Below are 21,949 nucleotides of genomic sequence, written 5' to 3'. Positions count from 1 at the left end.
GGGAGCGTGCTGTGGAATGTTGTTTCTGCCTTAAGCGAGTTTTTGTTCGCCTTCCCCTAAATTTTGGTGCGATTTGCTTAGGTCAAGCTTTGTCTGGACCAGCAAATTTTACCGTGAAGCGCCTTAACGAGGAACGTCATCGAAATGTTTTCAATATTTTTATCATCCCTCTCAGGTGGCCTAGTACTGTCCGTTCCGGCCAAACTCCTGTGCGGTGGATTTGCCGGTGCAGTAGCGCAATCTTTCTCCTACCCCTTGGACGTCACCAGACGGCGGATGCAGCTTGCCATGATGAACCCGGAAACGGCTAAGTTTGGGTAAGTTACGGTTACTCGTGTGACCTCCTAAACAAACTCGTTCGACCAGATCCGCTTCTTTACGGTCAGACATCCGCGAGATTCCATCTGCTAGCTAAATTTAGAGCTTTATTTTTACGATTTGTTTGCTCCATTACGGTGAGTTGTCACAACCAAAAATGCCATTATGAGAAGTTGAGCGCTTCAAACCGAACGGATCTTCGACACTATCTGATGCTAGCCGGTTTTAAATGGGAATTTGAATATTTATGACTAACCGCGTCACAGACCGGTTCTGGCTGAGCATAAAATTAGCGATACCCGGAGTTGCCGCTCGTGCGTTAAGGTGACGACGATCCGAAGAATGGCTTATAGATAGTGTGTGGTAGGATAGACGGAACTGGATATTTTTACATTGTTTTCTTATCATGTGCTGGTTCATCTGGTTCTGCTTAATAAACATTAGTCTGAAGGTTACGTTGTAGGCGTGGCTGATTAACTTATTTATTTATTCTTTAAACTATGGTTGAATATTTTGTTGTAAAGGATTTGGTAAAGTCACAGGCAGTTTAATCTTCCTGGAAATCTAAGACTGTGATGGTGAATCAGAACAGAATTCTGCGTAGTACTCTCATGCTATTAGCACTTTTCTCGCGACAATTCTTTTCAATTAACACATCTAGCTATAGCTGAATTGAAATAAAAAAGCGACCAAATCTAGAATCTGCCTCCATAGCATCTGCTTACACCGTTTCATTGACCTTCACGCAGCTTCGTAATTTATACGTGTGGTGAAATTGGCGTAGTTGAGCCTTCACAGTTAGCACGAATGTATCATGCAAAAAGTTTTCAGTCTTTCACGCTTCTGAAATAAAGACACGAAAGCTTAGAAATTTATTTTTGAGTTAAAAAATTCTTAAATCACTCTAACTCTCTAAATTGAAACTTACGACCTTGAGACCAACTGGGTGGTCGAACCGAGAACGAATGTTTGTTTGGAATAAATTTTTCTAAATCCTGAACACACCTGAAATCCAAATTCACGCACACAGAGATGGTTGTAATTTCCGTTTACTCTTTACCTGTGGTAAAGGTTATCAGTAAATATTCTCAGATCTGCTGAATATCATTGTAAAACTCGTTTTGTGAAAAGATCACGATCGCCTGGTAAGATTTTAAAGATCCTATCGAAAAGCACGTTCGAAGTTAACTCGTGGCTGCCTCCGACCGAGCACCTGCAATTTCACGAAGGCCGGTCGAAATCTGCGAGCGGGAAAGCACACTCACCTTGCGAGTTTGCTTTCTCTAGGCCGCCAACCATCTTCTGCCGGAACCTGCTCACCTATGCGCTGTGCTTTGTAGTAGCGTACCGTGCAAGCCGCAAAAACCGAGTTGTTCGCAACCAGCCAAGGGTAACTGCAAGCGTACCCCATCAATCAATTGCAGCGTGTTGCAAAAATTGAGCAGTATTTTTTTCAGCTTGACAATGCGGCACGTAGCGAAGTCATGACAATATGTTTCATTGAAATCGACCAGTGAATAGAAAAATTAGTTTTAAGCACTTGTGCGTCTAACTCTGCTATTGTACATTTATTACCAACAGCTTGTTTTTCTGTGTCTAGAGTATAATTCTATTTTATTAATCGAAATCGTTTTTTTTTCTTTGCTTTTTTTCTCTCGTTTCTAATTTCATGACCTGGTGACGGTTACAAATATGGCTCTGGGGCATTTGGCATGGAACCAACGCTTCGTTGATACCGCTGAACTAACTCTTTGACTCTGCTATTCTGTTTCTGTATTAACTCATTCTATCCAATCTATCTATTGTTAAACAAAAAACTACGAACTGAAATCTTAAATCGTAATAACGAATAAACTGTCACTAACCGATTAACTGCCTGACGTTCGAAACGAATTGAATGACCTCACAAACAACGGTCACTTTTGGTTTTTACTGGGGTTTCCCTACCCATTGCGGGATTAATCTGATGTGCCGACGACGACATTGACGTTGATGATGACGGCGATGATGGCGGTGATGCTGATCAACTGTGGTTACTGGTGATGGGCACTACTGGCTGCGCTTCTGGATGTTGGGCATAACTTCGCTAATTAATCGTTTAATCCATCGGTGGAAATCCATTTGCCGGTACACTCGTACGCTAATTAGGAGGTGGGTAGCTTATTAGGTTTTTAATTATGATTATGGTGTGATTTTTGCATGCTCGGTGGTGATGGGTTTGCTTTGCTGTTAAGCTAAAAGGCTTTTCCTGAACGTACTGGCGTTTATTGTTCTTTTTATTATGGGAAAGTTTTTTACTGTCTCGCCGTGTTAAAGAATTGAATAGTAACTTATGTTACTGTTACTTGGTCTGGAGGTACGATGCTGACCTTAGAAGCCAGTCATCGTAGGTTTTGAGTCTCGGTTTGCGAAAACCCGTTAGCGTCAGAAGAATTAAACACAATCAATATATTAAAGAGTTGACTGCGAAGTCTGTGTATAACAGGGGCCTATAAACGTCAACATTTTGCCTACCAATCATATATTCATCACGGCGGTGATATTTCATTTCAAATACTTACAAAACTTATCTTATTCATTGAAAGTGCACATTGTACTGAAAACAAATGTTGAGCTCTTGTTTTTTCCATCTAAAACGACATTTACTCGAGAATAAGTCTACCGAAAAAATGGGACGTTTACTCTATTTCACTTGTTTTAGGGCAAACCAACCAAAAAGTGGGTACCAGAAACGCTGGTACCAGAATCAATGAGTGTTAGATGGAAAATGTATGGAGTTTGACAGCCACAAGAGCCCCCTGGTGTATAATGAACAGAAGGTCAAGTTCCGAATCGGAATGTAGCACCCAAAGCTTTGCTTTTTAGCAGCTAATGTGTTATTGTAGGTCTGACGAATAAAATCGAAATTATGTCACTATTTTCATTAGAGTTTAGGAATACGCTAAAGTCGATTTTTACGCGGGGGATAAGTGCCGCGTAACAAAAAAACCACGTAAATTCCGGAATCCGCGTAAAAAAACCTGCATAAATTCTGCAATCTGAGTGAAGGGAAACCGAAATCTGCGCAAAAAAAAAAATACCGCGTAAATTCCGGAATCCGCGTAAAAAGCGGCGCAAAAGAACCTTAGTGCATACTTGTAAATTGTAAATATTTTAATCGTTATGTACTCGGCAATTTTAACACACGTAAGTACTCGGCAGGTTATCCGGGTACCCACCAACATGAAATGCTTCTTACTTCTTCAATTCTTGACCGATTTTCGATCTTGACCCATCGAAAGATTAGAAACTTTAATTTTCCAGTAGCGAATGTTGCTTTAAGAAAAGCACGAAAACTTTTTCGTGTCCAGCAGTGTTTCACGTTGAAAATGTTTCATAGACATGAAAAAGTTTTCGTTATAACAAGTTTGTTTTTCATAAGAGTCCATCGGAAAAAATCTGAGATAGCCTTTTTTCGAACCTGTTCTGTTTTTTAAATATTTTTTTTAAGTATAGAATTTCAAATACACTTTTTTCCAATATTTTTAAATTAAAGTTCGAACAGCTCTCCAGAAGTCATCCATTCATAACTTTTCTCTATCCTACGCCAATATTTAGAAATACCGATTTGAAAAAAAGCTTTGAAAACTTCAGACCCTAATAGTCTGAAATTGCAGAAATTTCAAAATGCGGTTAACAACATATATATTAACATGACTGCCCGATTTATTATAAAATTTCTTATTATTAGTACATTGTTCATTCTGTGCCGAACACGCATCAGCATCGGTTGTGTTTCGAATTCGCTCCGATAAAATTCAAAACGTGTGCACAAGTGCTGGCATTCTTGGACCGGGCCCGGTGTGTTTTGTTTAGATTGCTGTTTCGCATTCAAGGTCAAGTGCCTTTGTGTAACTTTGTCGCTTTGTAGCTGCCTGCTGTCGAACGATTTGGTGGTGAGTGCAGTGTATTCCTGTGGACGTTTATCCAACACGAAGGAGAAAAGGAAAGGAAGGTACGTGCTTCTTGTCTGTCCCATCGGCGCGCTAGTTTTAGCGCGATGGATGTAGATCCCCCACCTCCCGCACCTCCATCCTTGAATCCCCCCGATCCTGTCCCTCCTGCCCCTCCTTCTACTGTTAATTCTTCAGCTCCCTCACGTGTCAGGTTGTATCCAGACGGATCGACGCTTCCAGTGGCAGTTTACCTCAGGCCTAACGCAGGGCCGAAACGAAATCATTGAATATATTACAGATTTCGAAAGACCTGACGTCACACTATAAAGCTGTGACTGAAATTTCTAAAATCAGGCCGAACAAGCTCCGTGTCGTGGTCAATGACCTTAAAGAGGCCAACGATATAGCTTGCTCCGAGCTCTTTACACAGAAATACCGTGTCTATGTACCCGCTAAAGATGTGGAGATCGACGGTGTCGTGACCGACTCGAGTCTTTCCGTGGAGTGTATATTGAAAAGTGCTAAAGGGTGCTTGAAGAACAGCGCATGTCCCGATTTGAAGGTGCTCGACTGCAAGCAATTGCGGTCGGTATCGCTCGTCGGTGACAAAAAAGTTTACACTCCGTCAGACTCGTTTCGAGTTACGTTCGCCGGGTCTGCACTACCAAGCCACATCTCGATCCACCGGGTTCGTCTCCCTGTAAGGCTCTACGTACCCCGCGTCATGAACTGCCTGAATTGCAAGCAGTTAGGCCATACAGCCGCCTACTGCTGCAATAAGGCACGTTGTGGCAAGTGTGGGGAGTCTCATGCGGAAGATTCTTGCAGTGTTAACGATGAAAAGTGTATTCACTGCGGGGAAAATCTGCATGAGCTCTCGACATGTGCGGTGTACATGCAGCGCAGGGATAAAATAAAACGGTCTCTCAAAGAGCGTTCAAAGCGTTCCTACGCTGACATGCTGAAGAAGACCGTTACCACTTCTCCCGTTAATTCGAACCCCTTCGATCTGTTGTCCTCTGATGAAACCGATTCTGACGATTCACCAGCGGGAACATCTTACGCCAATCCTGGGGAGTCTAGAAAGAGGAAAAATATTTCCTCTCCTAAACTTCCCCGAAAAGGTCCAAAGATTTCCCAAAGTGAAATGAATGGTAAAGTCCCAGAAGGAGTTCCCAGCACTTCCTGGAACATCTAAAACCCCAGTTGTTCCTTTTGCACATCCAGTTGAAAAATCAAATGCTGGACTGGTGAAATTTTCTGACATTGTGGACTGGATTTTTGAAACTTTCAATGTACCCGATCCAATGAAAGTTTTTCTTACAGCATTCCTCCCAACAGTTAGAACATTTTTGAAGCAGTTGACTGCTCAATGGCCCCTCCTTGCAGCGATCGTATCCTTCGATGCCTAATTCATCTGCTAATCTGAAGGACTCTATCTCTGGCTTACAGTGGAATTGTAGAAGTATTTTACCAAAAATTGATTCGTTTAAAGTTTTGATAAATAAAAACAAATGCGATTCATTTTCCCTCTGTGAAACTTGGCTTACTTCAAATATTGATCTCAACTTCCATGATTTTAATATTGTTCGCCTTGATCGAGACACCCCATATGGAGGAGTACTTCTAGGGATTAAAAAGTGCTATTCTTTCTATCGTATTAACCTCCCCTCGATTCCAGGCATCGAAGTTGTTGCATGTCAAATGACAATACAAGGTAAAGAGCTTTGTATTGCCTCAATATATATTCCTCCCAGAGCACAGGTTGGGCAACGGCTGCTCTTTGATTTACTAGAACTTCTTCCCTCGCCACGTTTGATTTTGGGAGACTTCAACTCTCATGGTGTGGCTTGGGGTTCCCCTTACAATGATAACCGCTCCTCTTTAATCTATAACCTTTGCGATGACTTCGACATGACTATTTTAAACAATGGTGAAATGACACGTATCCCGAAACCTCCAGCGCGCCCAAGCGCTTTGGATCTATCCTTATGTTCGACGTCGCTACGGTTGGATTGCACATGGAAGGTAATCCTTGATCCTCACGGTAGCGACCATTTGCCTATTCTTATTTCAATTACTAACGGGTCAACTCGCATGCGACCAATTGACATTCCGTATGACCTCACACGGAATGTCGATTGGAAGTTATACGAGGAAATGATTTCCAAAGCGGTCGAGTCGATTCAACATCATCCACCACTTGAAGAATACAACCTCCTCGCGGGCTTGATTCTCGACGCCGCGTTGCAAGCCCAAACGAAGAAACCAAGAGGGGGACCAAGAGTGCTCCGATGTCTACACGCAAAGATCCGACGCGTTTTTGGCCTTCCAGAAGGGAGGTATACCTGGCGACTATATACGGTATTCGGAGCTTGATACCAAGCTTAAAAGCTTGGCTAAAGCAAAGAAACGCGGATATTGGCGTCGGTTCGTAAATGAGACGTCGAGGGAGACATCGATGAGCACTCTTTGGAACACAGCCCGACGAATGCGAAATCGTACAACGGTCAACGAAAGCGAGGAGTCTTCAAGTCGGTGGATATTTGATTTTGCCAGGAAAGTATGTCCGGACTCTGTTCCTGCGCAAAACTTTGTTCGCGATGCGTCTCCGGGCCACGACGCGATAGAATCACCTTTTACGATGGCAGAATTTTCAGTTGCCCTCCCGTCCTGTAACAATAACGCGCCTGGGTTAGATAGAATCAAATTCAACTTGTTGAAGAATCTACTCGGCAATGCCAAGAGGCGCTTGTTGAACTTACTCAATAAGGTTCCTGGAGCAAAACATTGTACCGCAGGATTGGAGACAAGTGAAGGTGATCGCCATCCAAAAACCGGGGAAACCAGTTTCTGATCACAACTGTTATAGGCCGATTGCAATGCTATCCTGTATCCGGAAGTTGATGGAAAAAATGATACTCCGTCGTTTAGACCATTGGGTCGAATCAAATGGTCTACTATCAGATACTCAGTTTGGCTTCCGCCGTGCCAAAGGAACGAATGATTGTCTTGCGTTGCTTTCAACAGATATTCAGCTGGCGTATGCTCGCAAAGAACAAATGGCGTCAGCATTCTTGGACATTAGGGGGTTTTTGATTCCGTTTCTATTGACATTCTTTCGGGTAAACTTCACCGACAAGGATTTTCTCCAATTTTGAACAATTTTTTGCACAATTTGTTGTCCGAAAAGCATATGCATTTTACGCATGGCGATTTGGCAACTTTTCGAATTAGCTACATGGGTCTTCCCCAGGGCTCATGTTTAAGCCCCCTTCTTTACAATTTTTATGTAAATGACATCGACGAATGTCTGGCAAATTCATGCACGATAAGACAACTTGCAGACGACAGTGTAATCTCTGTTACAGGAGCCAAAGCTGCCGATTTGTAAGGACCATTGCAAGATACCTTGGACAATTTGTCTGCTTGGGCTTTACAGCTAGGTATCGAATTCTCTCCGGAGAAGACTGAGATAGTAGTTTTTTCTAGGAAGCATGAACCTGCTCAGCTTCAAACACAATTAATGGGTAAAACGATTTCTCAGGTTTTGGTACACAAATATCTTGGTGTCTGGTTCGACTCTAAAGGCACCTGGGGTTGTCACGTGAGGTATCTGATGAAAAAATGTCAACAAAGAGTGAATTTTCTTCGTACAATAACCGGACAATGGTGGGGAGCCCATCCAGGAGACCTTATAAGACTTTACCAAACAACGATATTGTCTGTTATTGAGTACGGGTGTTTCTGCTTTCGCTCCGCAGCAAACTCACATTTGATCAAACTGGAGCGAATACAATATCGTTGTTTGCGTATCGCCTTCGGTTGCATGCAATCGACCCATACGATGAGTTTGGAGGTCTTAGCTGGAGTTCTACCTTTGAAAACCCGCTTTTGGAGCCTGTCTTCTCGTATTCTTATCAAATGTGAGGTCTTGAACCGTCCTGTGATTGAAAATTTTGAAAGGTTAATCGAACTTAATTCTCAAACCCGTTTTATGACATTGTATTTCAATCACATGTCCCAAAATATCAATCCTTCTTCGAATATTCCAAATCGTGTCAACTTATTGAATACTTCTGATTCTACTGTGTTTTTCGATACATCCATGATAGACGAAACCCGTGGAATCCCGGATCATTTACGCGTGCAGCAGATCCCCAAAATTTTTTCTAATAAATAGCGAAACATCAACTGCGACAATGTGTTCTACACTGACGGATCACTTATCGATGGGTCCACTGGCTTCGGTATCTTCAATAACAATTTAACCGTCTCCCATAAGCTCGATAATCCTGCTTCTGTTTACGTCGCAGAATTAGCTGCAATTCAGTACACCCTAGGGGTTATCGAAAAAATGCCCACGGACCATTATTTCATCTTTACGGACAGTCTCAGTTCCATTGAGGCTCTCCGATCGATGAAAGATGTTAAGCACTCTCCGTATTTCCTGGGGAAAATACGGGAACATCTGAGTGCTTTATCCGAAAAATCTTCTCAGATTACCTTAGTGTGGGTCCCTTCTCACTGCTCGATACCGGGCAATGAGAAAGCCTCTGGACTCTTTGGCTAAGGTGGGCGCAACAAACGGTGAAATTTATGAAAGACCAATTGCCTTTAATGAATTTTTTGCATTTGTACGTCAGAATACGATCATCAGTTGGCAAAATTCTTGGACCAGAGGGGAACTGGGAAGGTGGTTACATTCTATTATACCCAAGGTATCGACGAATCCGTGGTTCAAGGGGTTGGATGTAGATCGAGATTTCATTTGCGTGATGTCTCGGCTTATGTCCAATCACTATAGATTTGATGCGCATCTCCGTCGTATTGGGCTCGGGGAAAGTGGTATCTGTGCCTGTGGTGAAAGTTATCACGACATAGAGCACGTTGTTTGGTCATGCCCTGTACACCGTGACGCCAGGTCTAAATTAGTAGCTTCCCTTGAGGCCGAAGGTAGACGGCCAGCTGTACCTGTTCGTGATGTCTTGGCGAGCCGTGACATACCCTACATGACCCTTATATACGTTTTCTTAAAATCCATCCATGCCCCAGTCTAGTCCCGTTCCCCTCCGTCTACACCCAACAAAACGACAAGAACACGTTTGAACCTTAAGCACAGATTTTGGAATCAGCAACTGCACCCCACTCGAATTCGCCACGACCTGAGAACCCGAGGCCTTCAGTGATATTTTGGCTCAGCGGCACATACCATATGGCCACTTGAACACTAGCGAACAACAACAACGAACCATAACCAGCAACTAGACCCCGCACAATACCTCCAGGACCCGAGAATACAAACCCCTGCCCCAGCTCATGACATCGGCCATTCGAAGAGCATCAGACGACCATTCAACAACAAAACACTGATTGAAAAATTCATGCTAGTTTTAAGTTAGACTCAATTTCAGCTCGTAGTCGGCAGCGAGGATAAAAAATTTGCTTTTTGTTTTTAAGTCATAAGATATAATTGGCGCCGTTAAACATCAAATTGTATTTGTGCCGTGTCAAATAAATGATACATGAGGAAAAAATAGTACATTGTTGTTTCTACTATTTCCAAACAGAATGTTTTTTTTTAAACTAAATGATTTTTTTATAAGAGATAGAAATTTGACTTTTTCAACAAAGTTGCTAGCGAAAGCTTCTGCTATGACTTTCTCAAAGACACTGGTCGTTTATCTTACTGTCCTAAAACAATAAATTTTGTATATCACTTTTAGCTGGAAAGAAGCACAATAATATACAGAAAAACTTTTCCAAAAAAAGTACACCAAAGTCGCTTTATTTTTACGCGAATTTTGGAATTCACGCGGTTTATTTCTACGCGAATTTCGAAATTTCGATATTTAGAATCATTTCTCATATTTCACTGCTTGGATTTCAGAATAGTGTCTGGGGTCGATTTCTGATCTCAAGGTCTCATTCTGATTCCGGAAATATCTATTAGGGTGGCAATGAAAATTGAATCTTCGAATTTCTCTTAAAAGTAGTACTCAAAAGTCTCGTCTTCTCCAATACAGGTGAAACTGTTGATATTGAAAACCATTGTTGATGCTAATGTTCTGTCATCTCGTAAAAAGCCTCAATGAAAGATCTTGCCTCAATTGGACTTCGGAAATACGTACCTCAAAGCGGTCAAAGTTTTACTTTTTCGACCAATGAAGCAAAGCACAGATAGTAGTTCATGAAATTGTCGATATCGAATTTTTGTTGATGCCAAATATCTTAGAAACCATTAAACGTCGAGATGTGGTGTTACCTAAATAAAATCCGAAAAAATCGACTTTCTGGGACTTAGAAATTTTCGAAATAAGGATGATTCCTGGCTCAAAAATTTCTAAGTTCCAGCAAGTCGATTTTCGTCGATTTTTTCCAAGATAACACCAAAATTAAACCTTTGACCGCTTCAAGGCGCGTATTATCAAGGTATGTTTGAGCTGAAATTTCGCATAGAGTCTCTGAGTAGATGAAATGATGGACGATGTATGTCCTTGGATAGAAAATTGGTTTGATGACTCGAAAGTAAATCGTTTACGCAAAATTCGAAACAACCTCCTTTGAAAGACAATTAACCCAATGAATCATCCCAATGATCCCCTTAAGTATTCGACTTTTTTCAACTTTGGATAGCAACTGCGTCCACATACAAAACTAAACTAACTAGAAGTGATTTTCTCTGTCAAGTGGCATCTATTGGTGTTTATAAAAATATTGCCAAATGATAGAAATGTCATTGAATTTTATTTTGAATCGAGAAACGTTAAATAAGTCAAATGATGCCATATGGCATCTTTGGGTTGATCTGCTGTGAGAATGTTATTCAAACTGATGTCTTGAAAGAAAACAAGCTGGTACAGGTAACAGTAAACTTGGTAAAGCAGGAACAGCACTAAGCCGAGTCGAAAACAAGTAGCTAGCAATGGGTGGTCGATGCTCTTCGGCTCGGCACGCAACGAATGAAGAACATCACTGCACAGCAAATATCTCTTTTGTGGAGCGTCCGGTGTTGTTTTTATTTTCGTTTCCGTGTTGTATTGTAACTGTGACCCCGTAACATCCGCATTTTTCCCGGTGAAATGAAGCGGTCTGTGCGGCTGTAAGACACTTCATCGATGCTGAACAGAGTTCGTCATTTTTTCCTTCTTCGATAAAAAAGCAAACTGTTCGAACAATTCACTTGTCGACTCGTTGTTGGATCGTGTATCTTTCCATTATGAAATTACAAACCTTACTGAAGAGAAATGCCAAGAGAGCGGAAAAAATATGGCGTCGTTTGCTGTCGTCATCAGTGCTGATAAAAGTTATTTTCCCCAGCAAAATTCTTCGAAAATTACAGCCAACCATTTTCAATTGTCACTTCCAATGATCGCAGCAATCTTTCAGATACACTAGATAATCGTCCTAGTAACGTGCTGTTATACTCAGATGAAATAGATCGCGCGCATCGTTCACGGTTACGGAATGAAATTTGACGACAAATCCAACCAAATAATCTTCACTTCAAAGTGAAAAAGAAAAACAAACAGTCCACTCAACCAAAATGAAAATGAAATGAACTGACACTGACCGATACCTTGACAATCTTCGTTAACTGATAAACTGGTTTTGTTGTCTTGCTTCCATCGCATGAAATATAATGAGGTGTTTTGACAGTTCACTTCCATGCAAAAACCGGGAAGGGAGAACTCATCATCGCTCATCGCTCTTACTGAAAAGCCCTTTGCATTTACACAGATTTGCAGTGAAATAATTTCGATGTTCTGACGCAGCACCTGAAAGTTAATGTAACCAACAATACTATCAAAAGAAATAAGCCATTAATTACCCGAATTAGCCCAATATGAAAGTTTAAGCATTTTCACACTTTTTCTGCCGCACCCTGTAGTTTGTGTTGTTTTTGAAATTTCATGAAATTAATTCAGTGAGATTTCATAAATTAAAGCTGTACAAACATGCTCTGTTTAACTGCAGTTCCTAGTAAACCTGAGAATAAACATGAGCAAGTCACTGGACAAATGATTCTGTCAAGATTAGAACTAGTCGTACCCGCTTGTCAAAGTCGGCACCGTAACGTTGTAACCAAAAAGCCCTCCACTTACACTGCTTAGTCCTACGTCGCTATTTCATACAAGTTCTAGGGCTGTATACTTTGTTGTATTCTTCTAAATTGACGGTTCTTAAATGACCACCGGGCCAGGAATCAATGAGTATATTTCTATGGGACACTGGTCAACAATTTCCAAACAGAAATATATTCAATTATTGACTGTGTATACTGTATCTGTTTAAAGAGGAATTACCGACATGCAAATGTCTGTATTTTCTCCATCCTATAAAGCACCTATTTGTAAGTTTAAAGTTTGTCTGAAAATCTCATAGATCCAGAACCTTTCGGTGGTTACATAGGGCGGGTGTTTATAAAGTTGCATGTCCACAATGTGATAAGGTTTACATTGGCCAAACAAAAAGAAATTTAGACCATTTCAGATCCAAAATAGCCGAACATATATTTCATGAAGATCACGCTATGACTACCGACAACATTAGTCTAGTTCGATCAGTAACATCCTCTTGGAAATTAGATGTCGCAGAAAGTTTAGAAATTTTCTAATCCAGCTACCCTCCTCAACAGAGATCAGGGTTATCATTTCTCTTGGCTTTTTAAATTTCTACCGAAAACTCCCCGACAAGGCATGGATCACCAGGCCGCACAATTCTCTACCTAACTCAAGTTGTTTACGTTCTCTGAGTTAAAATTTGCCCCATTCGTTTACCTACTTAGGTGTAAAATTCTTGGGGTTTCGCTATTTTCTCCACAGTCCAAATAAGCACTGACGACGGCACTATGTAAGTGTTGAAATACGTATATGCAAGTGAAAAGTTAAAAGTGATAGAATTAAATAGTGAAAGTGAATTAAAAAAAAGTGAAAGTGTAGATACGATATTATTCTTAGTGCAAATGATCTTCCCAGTAATTCATTTGGCCAAAACACCATACCGGAGACAAAAATTTCTAAGTCTAAATCACACAGTCTTTTGCATCCTCATAAAAACTTTATACATTGTTCGCTTTACTAAACTAAAAAGCACTTTTTTGCTCTAAAAAAATTTTTTTTTCATACCAAAACTGTCTTAGAACGACTTTCAGAGCCTTTTAAGACGAACGTTTTGCAATGCTGAAATCGAAAATATCTCAGTCCTATTTGAAATTTTTGATGTTTTTCATAAAAAAATACCTTTCATTTGTTCTGTTGGGTCATTAGAGGGATAAATTCCTAAATGGCCAGAAAAATGGGCTTTATTCGATATATTATAATTTCCAGAATACGTAACCTTTGATCCAGTTGATCGATTTTCGATGTTTTTGAATCAAATTTAAGGTAATTATTTCTAGTTTCAGGAAAAAATATCAGGTAATCAAATATGTGTACTGTTGAACGCAAAAATTAAAAAAATATGATTTTTATTATGTTGCCAAATTGATTACAATCAACTTCACTTTTTGCATGGATGGAACGTACCGTGAAAAAATAAAAACAACAATTATATAGCTTGACATCACAGCAGAATGAAGAATTCATGCTCATGACTGCCATCAGTTAACGTAACCATGAAAAGAATTTTTCACCAGTCGCACAGCGCAAGATGTAACACGCAATGATTGCACTCTTGGTATCTGCTCCCATCCGACACGAGAACAATTTGATTGTCTTCAACGAATTTTATACAACAAGTTTGGGAAAAGCTTCTTCTTTCGATGAAGACGTTGCAACATTATATGCATTTTAGAAGGGCACATTTTCGCCACTCAACTTAAGTAAGACGTATCCTACTGTCGTTTGTTACTGTTATATAAAGTTAAGGTATTTTTCATACTGGGAAGAAAACCCGTGCAAAAAAAACCCGAGGTTCAAAAAAGCCGCGGTGTTTGTAAATTGTCCTTAAAAAATCCCGTGTGAAGAAAGACCATCTTGTTTTTTTTTTTTCAGAATTTGCTCCATAGATACACTTAAGACTCCTTTCAAAATAAAGCCAAGGGTTATTTTTTATGATATCCCTAAAAATAACGATAAACAAATAGAAAAAACGTATTTTGTATGGAAAAATTCAATAACCCAAAATAGGATTGAGGTATTTACGGTACTTGCAATGCTAAGCAAAATGTTTGTTTTAAAAGGCTCTAAATGTCGACCCAGTACAGTTTTGATGTGAAAATTGAAAAAAAATTAGAATGAAAAAATGTGTGTTTTCAATCTTAATCGATTATATTCAAGTATACGAAAAAACTTTTTCCACAAAATTGCTCAAAATTAACGGGGAAAAGACATTGTTACGGTCCTATATAAAAAAATTGTCCTAGGTCGTCTTTGAAAAAGACGTCGTAATGAATCAAACAAAGTGAAGTGAAAAAGCGAAATTTGATCGTAACATTTCACTAGGCCGATTATAACAACATAATATGGCCGTACCTGGCGAACCACCAATTTTGATAATAAATACCTACGATTGTTGTTTGTTTGTGAGTCTTTACATGATGAAATGGCATAGAATACATACTGAACAATTTTGATTTTGACTTATAACACTTGTACGCCATTACATATATTTACACTGGGGTCGCTTTTTACGCGGTTGGTTGTACCGCATTTAAAAGATTAGACTCGATATATTTATAGTAAACTTATTTGATACCGCGTACAAATAATCTTCCGAATCGAGAAAAAATTATCCGCGTTATTGTAAAAATATCCTGTTTAAACGCATAAAAACAACCCGCGTAAAAAGCGACCCCAGTGTACAAGTTTTCGACAAATTTTCAAGAACATCGGCAAATGAAATGTCAATGCTTGCTGGCTTACGGTAGATCGATATATTTGCCGAATATTTGTCGAAATATATCGCTGACATCCGCGAAAAATCGCCGAGTTCGATCAGCTGTTGGTAAATTTGCCGAGATAAATTGAGTGTGTAGTTTACGCGCTTGACAACATAGTGGATAACACTGATAAACACAGGTTTTGTCCTAAAGGTCAAAGTGGAAAAAATGAAAGATTATTGCTGTATAACCATTTTTGTTAATTTTGGTATCCCTAACACAGATAACTTTTTCAAAGATTTGGATAAATTTTCCCGTAAGCAGACGAAAAAGGGACGAACCCAGCGAGCAATTACTCTACGGCTTTTTGACGCACTTCTGAACTGATTAGGTGCACCAAAATTTAGAGAATTAGTTAAAAAGGTATAATATTTCTAGGGAACTTCTTCGAGCTGTAATAATAATCCAATAAAAATTATGGTAGCTTTCACATGAAAAACAAACCAGTGATTAAAAAACGTATAACCGTCGCATAACATTTGTTTTAAAATTTAGTACTACTGGCACATCTTAAATTTGCCCTAACAATGCGGACAATCAATACCTATTTCATCGGTGTTTGTTCGTTTCGATTAAACCTTGACAGTTTACTTTTGTCATTTTTAACAAACTGACCGGTTCACAAAGGAATTCCTTCACCAGTAAATGTTGGTCATACGATGCGGTATGCCGCATCAATCGATTTCATTTCTGAGACACACCTTGCCGCCAAGAGCCAAGAGCGCTGCGCACTTGCGGCGGGAGGAGATTGTGTCATTTCGAAGTCATATCAGAGGACGCCGCCCGTCTGCGACTCTGCGACATGCATATTTTCACGGCAAGCCAGATGGAAGTAAAAGTGGTTGATGATGAAAGATAGATAAGCTGCCGAGACTGATACAAGCCGTAGCTTGTATCGATAATGGGCGTCTCGGGAGGGGCTCGTACAGCTCTAACAAGCTGTTAATTTTTACACCCTAAAGGGGCTTGGCACTAGATGAAAATTAAGTTTGGGTAAATATTTTAAATATGATTTTTTTGTTCTTGTTTTTTTAGCATGGGAATGTTCCGTACTTTGGCTATCATCTACAAGGAGAATGGCGTCATCAAGGGCCTCTACCGGGGCATGTCGATCAACTACTTGCGCGCGATTCCAATGGTAGCGGTTTCCTTCAGTACCTACGAAGTGATGAAGCAGGCGCTTAACCTGGACACGGGGATGAAGGTTTAGGACTACTGGAGTGCTGGCGTATGTGTGTGTGAACGTGAGCATAACGAATGCAATCAGTGCAGGATTCAGAAAGAGAGCTTCCGGGAGTGCATTTTAGCAGGTACAGTTAGGGTTTTAGGAAGGAAAGCTAAAGTTAGCTTTGAACCAAGACAAAAAAAATGACAAAGTTTATAAACCTTATCGGTCTTCCTGTTACAAGTTAGTCAAAAAAGCATGTTTTGTTTTTTTGCATTTAGATGCTTGTTAGGGGCCTTACTCCCATTTCAATATTTTATTCCTGTCCGATAGACTATTTATTTTATCGTTTGTTTTACATTTGGACTAGTTCAATTTACACAATAAAAAAAATCACATTCTCCTCAACCTGTAGTGTTAGTCAAAATGGTGTAGGCACTATCCTAAGATACATAATAGAAAAGTACTTAAAATTCGTTTTTAGCTTTCTTAACGAAGAATAGGTAGAAATAATACATGAAGAAAAAAACTAGATTGGCACGAACTCTCCTGCCTTTATCGGTTTTGTGTCGATTAAGGTATCAATTGGAGATATCACTATTTTCATTCTCATCGTGCTCGAACACGTCAGTGACTTGAATTGATTTTATAGTTCTTTTCGCCATGGCGAACAAATTTAGCCTGTATATAGACTTTTGCAAACAGATGAAATAAAACAGCAACTCTATATTTTTCGTTACATCAGCTGGCTTTTATTTAATCATCAACTTGTTACAACTGTACTTTTGATAGTTTTGAGTTCGACTGAAGCTCATATGTGTTCGGCTTAACTAACTATGGACGACAGGTATATAACATTTCAAGTACTGTTATTTCACACCTATTTCACAACAATCACTTTTGCTTTTCAGCTCGGTAGTAAAACTAGGCTGGTGTCTTCTAGCTTGCGTAGGCTGCCGTGCGTTTACGGCTGGATAGCTTTTGTTTCAAACAGAGAATGTTGTTGTACTCCCGAAGTAGAGTCGCGAAGGCGCGAGGAAGTTCATTCGCTTGCTTGCTACAATACAGTTCTTAAGTGATTCCAGTAATCGATTCTGTTGGCTGAAAGCGACCAATAGCTAACAGATAGAACTTCCTACAAACACTTATATCAAAAATATGCTTCCCAATTAGATGCTTTTCAGATGTCTTCACATTCTTTATATATAATATTATTACAGTTGAGTAATTGATTACCCTGCTGTTTTTGAACCAGTTTCTGCATGAAAAAGCTCAGTTTCTATTGTAACCATTGTTTTCGACAGCGCCTTTCCTCTTTCGATCAATTTTGCGTTCACTCGATGTTTAACTTTCGGAAAATGATTTTGATTCCATCCTAAAAAAGTGCTCTTTCAGCACAACATTCACATAGATGATTATTTCTGTATTGTTGTAATGACTAACAAATATATTTTTGTTTCTACCTGACTAGTAATAAGTTTACATGCATACTGTTTGTTGTTTCACCACGTTGATTTGATTCTCATTGAAATCCTCCATTCAGTTTAGGTAATGTTGTCTGCGTATATCGTTTAATCTTTCTGTATTTCATTATTCTACTCACTCAAATCACATCTCTTAGCAAACACGAAACAACATTCATCGCATTTCTGTGACTCACAATTAAAGGAAACCTCCTTCCAACGTTCAACGTGTCAATTTTGCATTTCATCAATCTACTCACCAACCACCCGCTGGGAAAAGGCTTCCTCCTCCCACTGAAGGACAAATCGATGTCCTTTCATCGCACCAGTACCAGCAAAGTGGTTATTTTTTCTGGTCCGTGATGGGGAAGCTCGCGCGCGGGTGAAGTTTAACCGAAGAAAACAGAAGACAGAAAACACTTCTCCTCCCCTCGAAGTGCGCGATCGATTCGTGGAAGCTTCCGTTAATTGCCTCATTCTGCCGCTACTGTTACTACCAGTGTCGCTTAGGAGTTCCACGCCATGACAACCTTCTTAAACGGTACAAAGATGCCATGTAAAGGTTCACTGTAAAAGAAGAATTACAAAATAGGCTTAGAAAGGCTTACTGGGTCTGGCAACATATGTTGGTTGCTTGTTAGAGCAATTATTTTCAATTTACGGAGGTGGTGCTTTTCATTTTTCCTATTGCTCACGTATGTAAATTATCAGAAGCAGAAACGGACACCTTCGGTAGGTGGACTTTCGAAAGCAAATTATAATTTTTTGAGCTCCTTTCAATATTGGGAAACACCAAAAACAAAATCCCTATTCCATCCCTTTTCTGAACTGTCAAAATCCCGTTGATTTATGATAACCATGATGACTGTGCGACATGTCCTGAAAACCCCATGTACCTCAGTAGGCTTTGCACATTACCGGTAAAAATTAGTATTTTTTGTTTCAAAAACAACCGTCAAACCCTCCACAATGTCCTCGAACCATCGCATTAAGTTAGGCAAACTATTGGATCTGGCCTTCGAAATTCCCGAAATTGGAGTCGTGAATGTACACCTCCTGTTCGAGATCCTGCGATCGCTAGTGTGCCGGTTAGGGTTGAACGATCACGAAGTGTTGGTGGATCTTGGCTCCAGCAGTAGTAAGGCACTGACCGAAGGTTTGCTGCTAGACGATCTCTCCGTTGCAGACCGATGGGAAGCTGGCTGCGTTGCCGGTTTGCTAAGCCCTAGCCTTATGGCCATGGATCCGGAGGAACGAGCTGCTGAGATTGCCAGGCGACGGGCAGAGGAAGTCCGGCAAGTTTTGAATCTCTTGAAAGCCTACCTCATTCGGTTACGTGCACTGGAAGCCGGATTGGGTGACCTTCGGGCAAAACGAGAAGGGGATCTGGAAAGGATGTCGTTAATGCAGCAGCAGATCGACCTGCATGAATCTAAGCTGTGTGAGCAGGAGAAGAAGCTGGCGAAGTTGACATCCGATTTAGATTGTTTGGCTTTGGCTGTGTTGGATTATGACATCAAAATTGAAGATCTCAGCCAGCAGCTTGATCTTGCGGATGCCCAGATCCGGCAGCTAAAATGTGAGCTCCGCTGTATTGAGAAGGATCGGCAACAGTTCGTAGATGCTGTTCGAACGGTTACGGAGCAGATCAACCATTTTTCGGTGACAAAAGCTGATAAGGATGTAATGGAACACGAGCTAGCTCTACGGGCGTACGCTGATGATTTGAAGAACTACGTTTCATACGAATGCTATAGTCTCGTACAACATGAATTCAGCCGAAATTTAGGATGTCTATACGATGACGTTTTCAAGCTGGAAAAAAGTATAAAGCGAAAAGCGTACGAACAAGACAAGGAATTGCAAACCAAAGCTGATTTGGTTGAAATGGAAGGTTTGAGGAAGCAGCAGTCTAAAATTTTATCAAAATTAAGACTGATGGAAATGCAGTACGTTCCGAAATCCAGAGCTTCCCCAGTGTCTGCCGGGGTTTTCTTGAAAGACAAGGGTAGCGCACACTGTATAGCTTGTACGTTCGAAGCTTCCCTGGAAGGTAATGATGTGTTGATCCCAAAACCGGTTCCGATTAATTCTCCACCAAAAAGGAAACAGCTTTTTACTCTTCAAAGTAGATACTGTGGCGGTCACGCCACTATTGTGAAGCCTGAAGAAAAAGTTTTATTTCCTGGACCGGTTTTGGATCTTAACTGTACCCGAAAAACTACGCAGTCACTTAAACAGATTGTCGGAGCGGATGAATGTAGCTACTTGGCTGGTTAAAATGAAAAATTAATAAAATTAAACATGTTGAAAAAACTTACCAATCGAAAAATTTCCTTCCATCGATCGATCCATCACAATCGCCCAGATTGTTGGGCAGCTGTAGGCCAACGTATTTCTCGTCCACATCTCCGTCAGTGCCCGCCAGCGGGCCAATATAGCGTACTCGACCGACCACCACGCGGCCATTGCGGGCTATAACCTTCGCCAGGTGTCCCGGCTTGAGACATTTGGCGGTCTTTGGCAAGAATGGCAGTGCGTGTTTCGAAGGTATGAAATCTAGAGAAAAAACAAATTTACTTTTAAAATCTAATCGGTTCCAACTAAACTGTACCTCTCTGAATATCATTTTCGGAGCACCTTCGGTGCTTACTCGGTCCGACAACATGCGGAGCTGGAGTGAGTGGCGGCGGAGGCTGACAGTGCTCTTCGGGATCCTCGTGCATTATGTTACCCTCAACAGACCTTCGTAGAAACTCCTCTGCCTCTTCCAGTAAACTATCTGTTGATCCTCCGGAGTCGCCATGAATTCTGTACAGCGATGGTCCTCCGTATCTCCTGGGACAATTGCAATCGTGCCGTAGATCGGGTAAAGAGCCACGAATTTTGTGCGATGGTTCCTGGAAGCTTACCCGCGGGGTGTAGTGCATACTCTCGGACGGTCGTAGTGCTATCGAATGGTGACCCTGCCTGCAGATGGCACACCGTATCGACGGGACACTCCGGGAGCGGTGATGTTTGCTCAGCGTAGAATACCGTGAGCCGAGCGAGTAGCTCTTGGAGGAATCGAACGAATCACCCCGATCCGCCCAGTAGGCTTCCGTTTGCGTCGTTTGCGTGGCGATGCTGCTCTCGTTGACCGTCCACTGGGAGACTCCTGGTGAGGTCATGCTGAAGCTGGGCGGGATGCTGCAGGAAAAAAAAACATTCAATAAATTGCAAGGAATAAAATTATCATGTTTGTCACTTGAAAATAACAGAACATATTTAGAACCAAATAAAAAAATTGTCAAAAAATGCAAAAAATCATCACGGTCAAATGCAGACATTGGAAATCAAAAAGTCAAAATTTTAAAAAATGCAAGAGCGGAAAATTTGAAAAGTGAACATGTCAAAAAGTCATCAGAATAAATAATAGAAGCGTCAAAATGATGTCAAACAGACAATGGTAAAAAGAAAGTGAAACACCGAAAGAGCCGTTTCGGTTTTATTGCGGTCAAAAAATACTTTCCAATGAATCTAGTGAGGCTGTGGATTCGAGGAAATGATGAAGGTTAGCATATTTGTCGAATAGAAGTGAAATCTAGCAAAAAATACAGATTTTTATCATTTTACCAAGTCCACAGTTTCGTTGGATTCACGGGAAGATGTTTTTTTGCCGTGATAATATCGAAAAAGCACTGTAATCGAATCTGTCACGTTAAGGGCAAAGAAGTAGTGAACAAGGTTCAATCGTTTATAATAAAAAAATCATGAGTAATCCTATGATAAAAGTCACATTAAAATATCAGAAATCAGAGGGCAATAAGAGAACGAATAATGATGATTTAAGAATCATCTAGTTTTAAATCAAAAAATTTAAAAGGCAAAAGGTTAAAAATCCTAATTCAAAAACCTTCAAAAGTGAAAAGTCAGTCATCAAGTGGTCGAAATGTTTAAAACTTGAGTCAGTGTCGAACAGTCAAAATCTCAAAAATTCAAAAGACAAACAAAAAGTTGGAAAGTTAAACAATCGAAATTTCAAAAAGTGAAAAATCATAAACTAAAGCAGTCGAAGAGGTCAAATATTTAAAAAGTCAAAAGAAAGAAATCAAACGGAAAAAAAGGTGGAAAGATCTAAGATATAAAAATGTCGAAAGGATAAAAAGATGAAAAAATGAAAACATAAAGATTAAGAGATGAAAAA

The 21,949-nt window shown here is 40.3% G+C and overlaps 2 protein-coding genes across 3 annotated transcripts in view; one reads left to right on the top strand and one right to left on the bottom strand.

The window, feature by feature from the left end:
* The window catches only part of LOC129726062 (solute carrier family 25 member 16-like), a 31,384-nt gene extending 14,345 nt beyond the window's left edge, over positions 1-17,039 (top strand). Inside the window, exons 6-7 of one of the 2 annotated variants that reach the window (XM_055682648.1) lie at positions 176-318; positions 16,169-17,039. In XM_055682648.1, coding sequence (XP_055538623.1) covers positions 176-318; positions 16,169-16,345 — 320 coding nt within the window. In that variant the 3' untranslated portion in view covers positions 16,346-17,039. The remainder of the gene's footprint in view (positions 1-175; positions 319-16,168) is intronic. The other variant, XM_055682649.1, reaches the window with a different exon arrangement.
* LOC129726061 (uncharacterized) overlaps positions 17,028-21,949 on the bottom strand; it is a 58,046-nt gene continuing 53,124 nt past the window's right edge. The window contains exons 5-7 of the mRNA XM_055682647.1: positions 20,378-20,952; positions 20,085-20,322; positions 17,028-18,330 (exon numbers count right to left, since the gene is read on the bottom strand). Coding sequence (XP_055538622.1) covers positions 18,270-18,330; positions 20,085-20,322; positions 20,378-20,952 — 874 coding nt within the window. The 3' untranslated portion in view covers positions 17,028-18,269. The remainder of the gene's footprint in view (positions 18,331-20,084; positions 20,323-20,377; positions 20,953-21,949) is intronic.

Source organism: Wyeomyia smithii, chromosome 2 (assembly GCF_029784165.1).
Source record: "Wyeomyia smithii strain HCP4-BCI-WySm-NY-G18 chromosome 2, ASM2978416v1, whole genome shotgun sequence".
In the NCBI taxonomy this organism is placed as follows: Eukaryota; Metazoa; Arthropoda; class Insecta; order Diptera; family Culicidae; genus Wyeomyia; species Wyeomyia smithii.
This window is presented reverse-complemented; position numbering and strand designations above follow the sequence as displayed.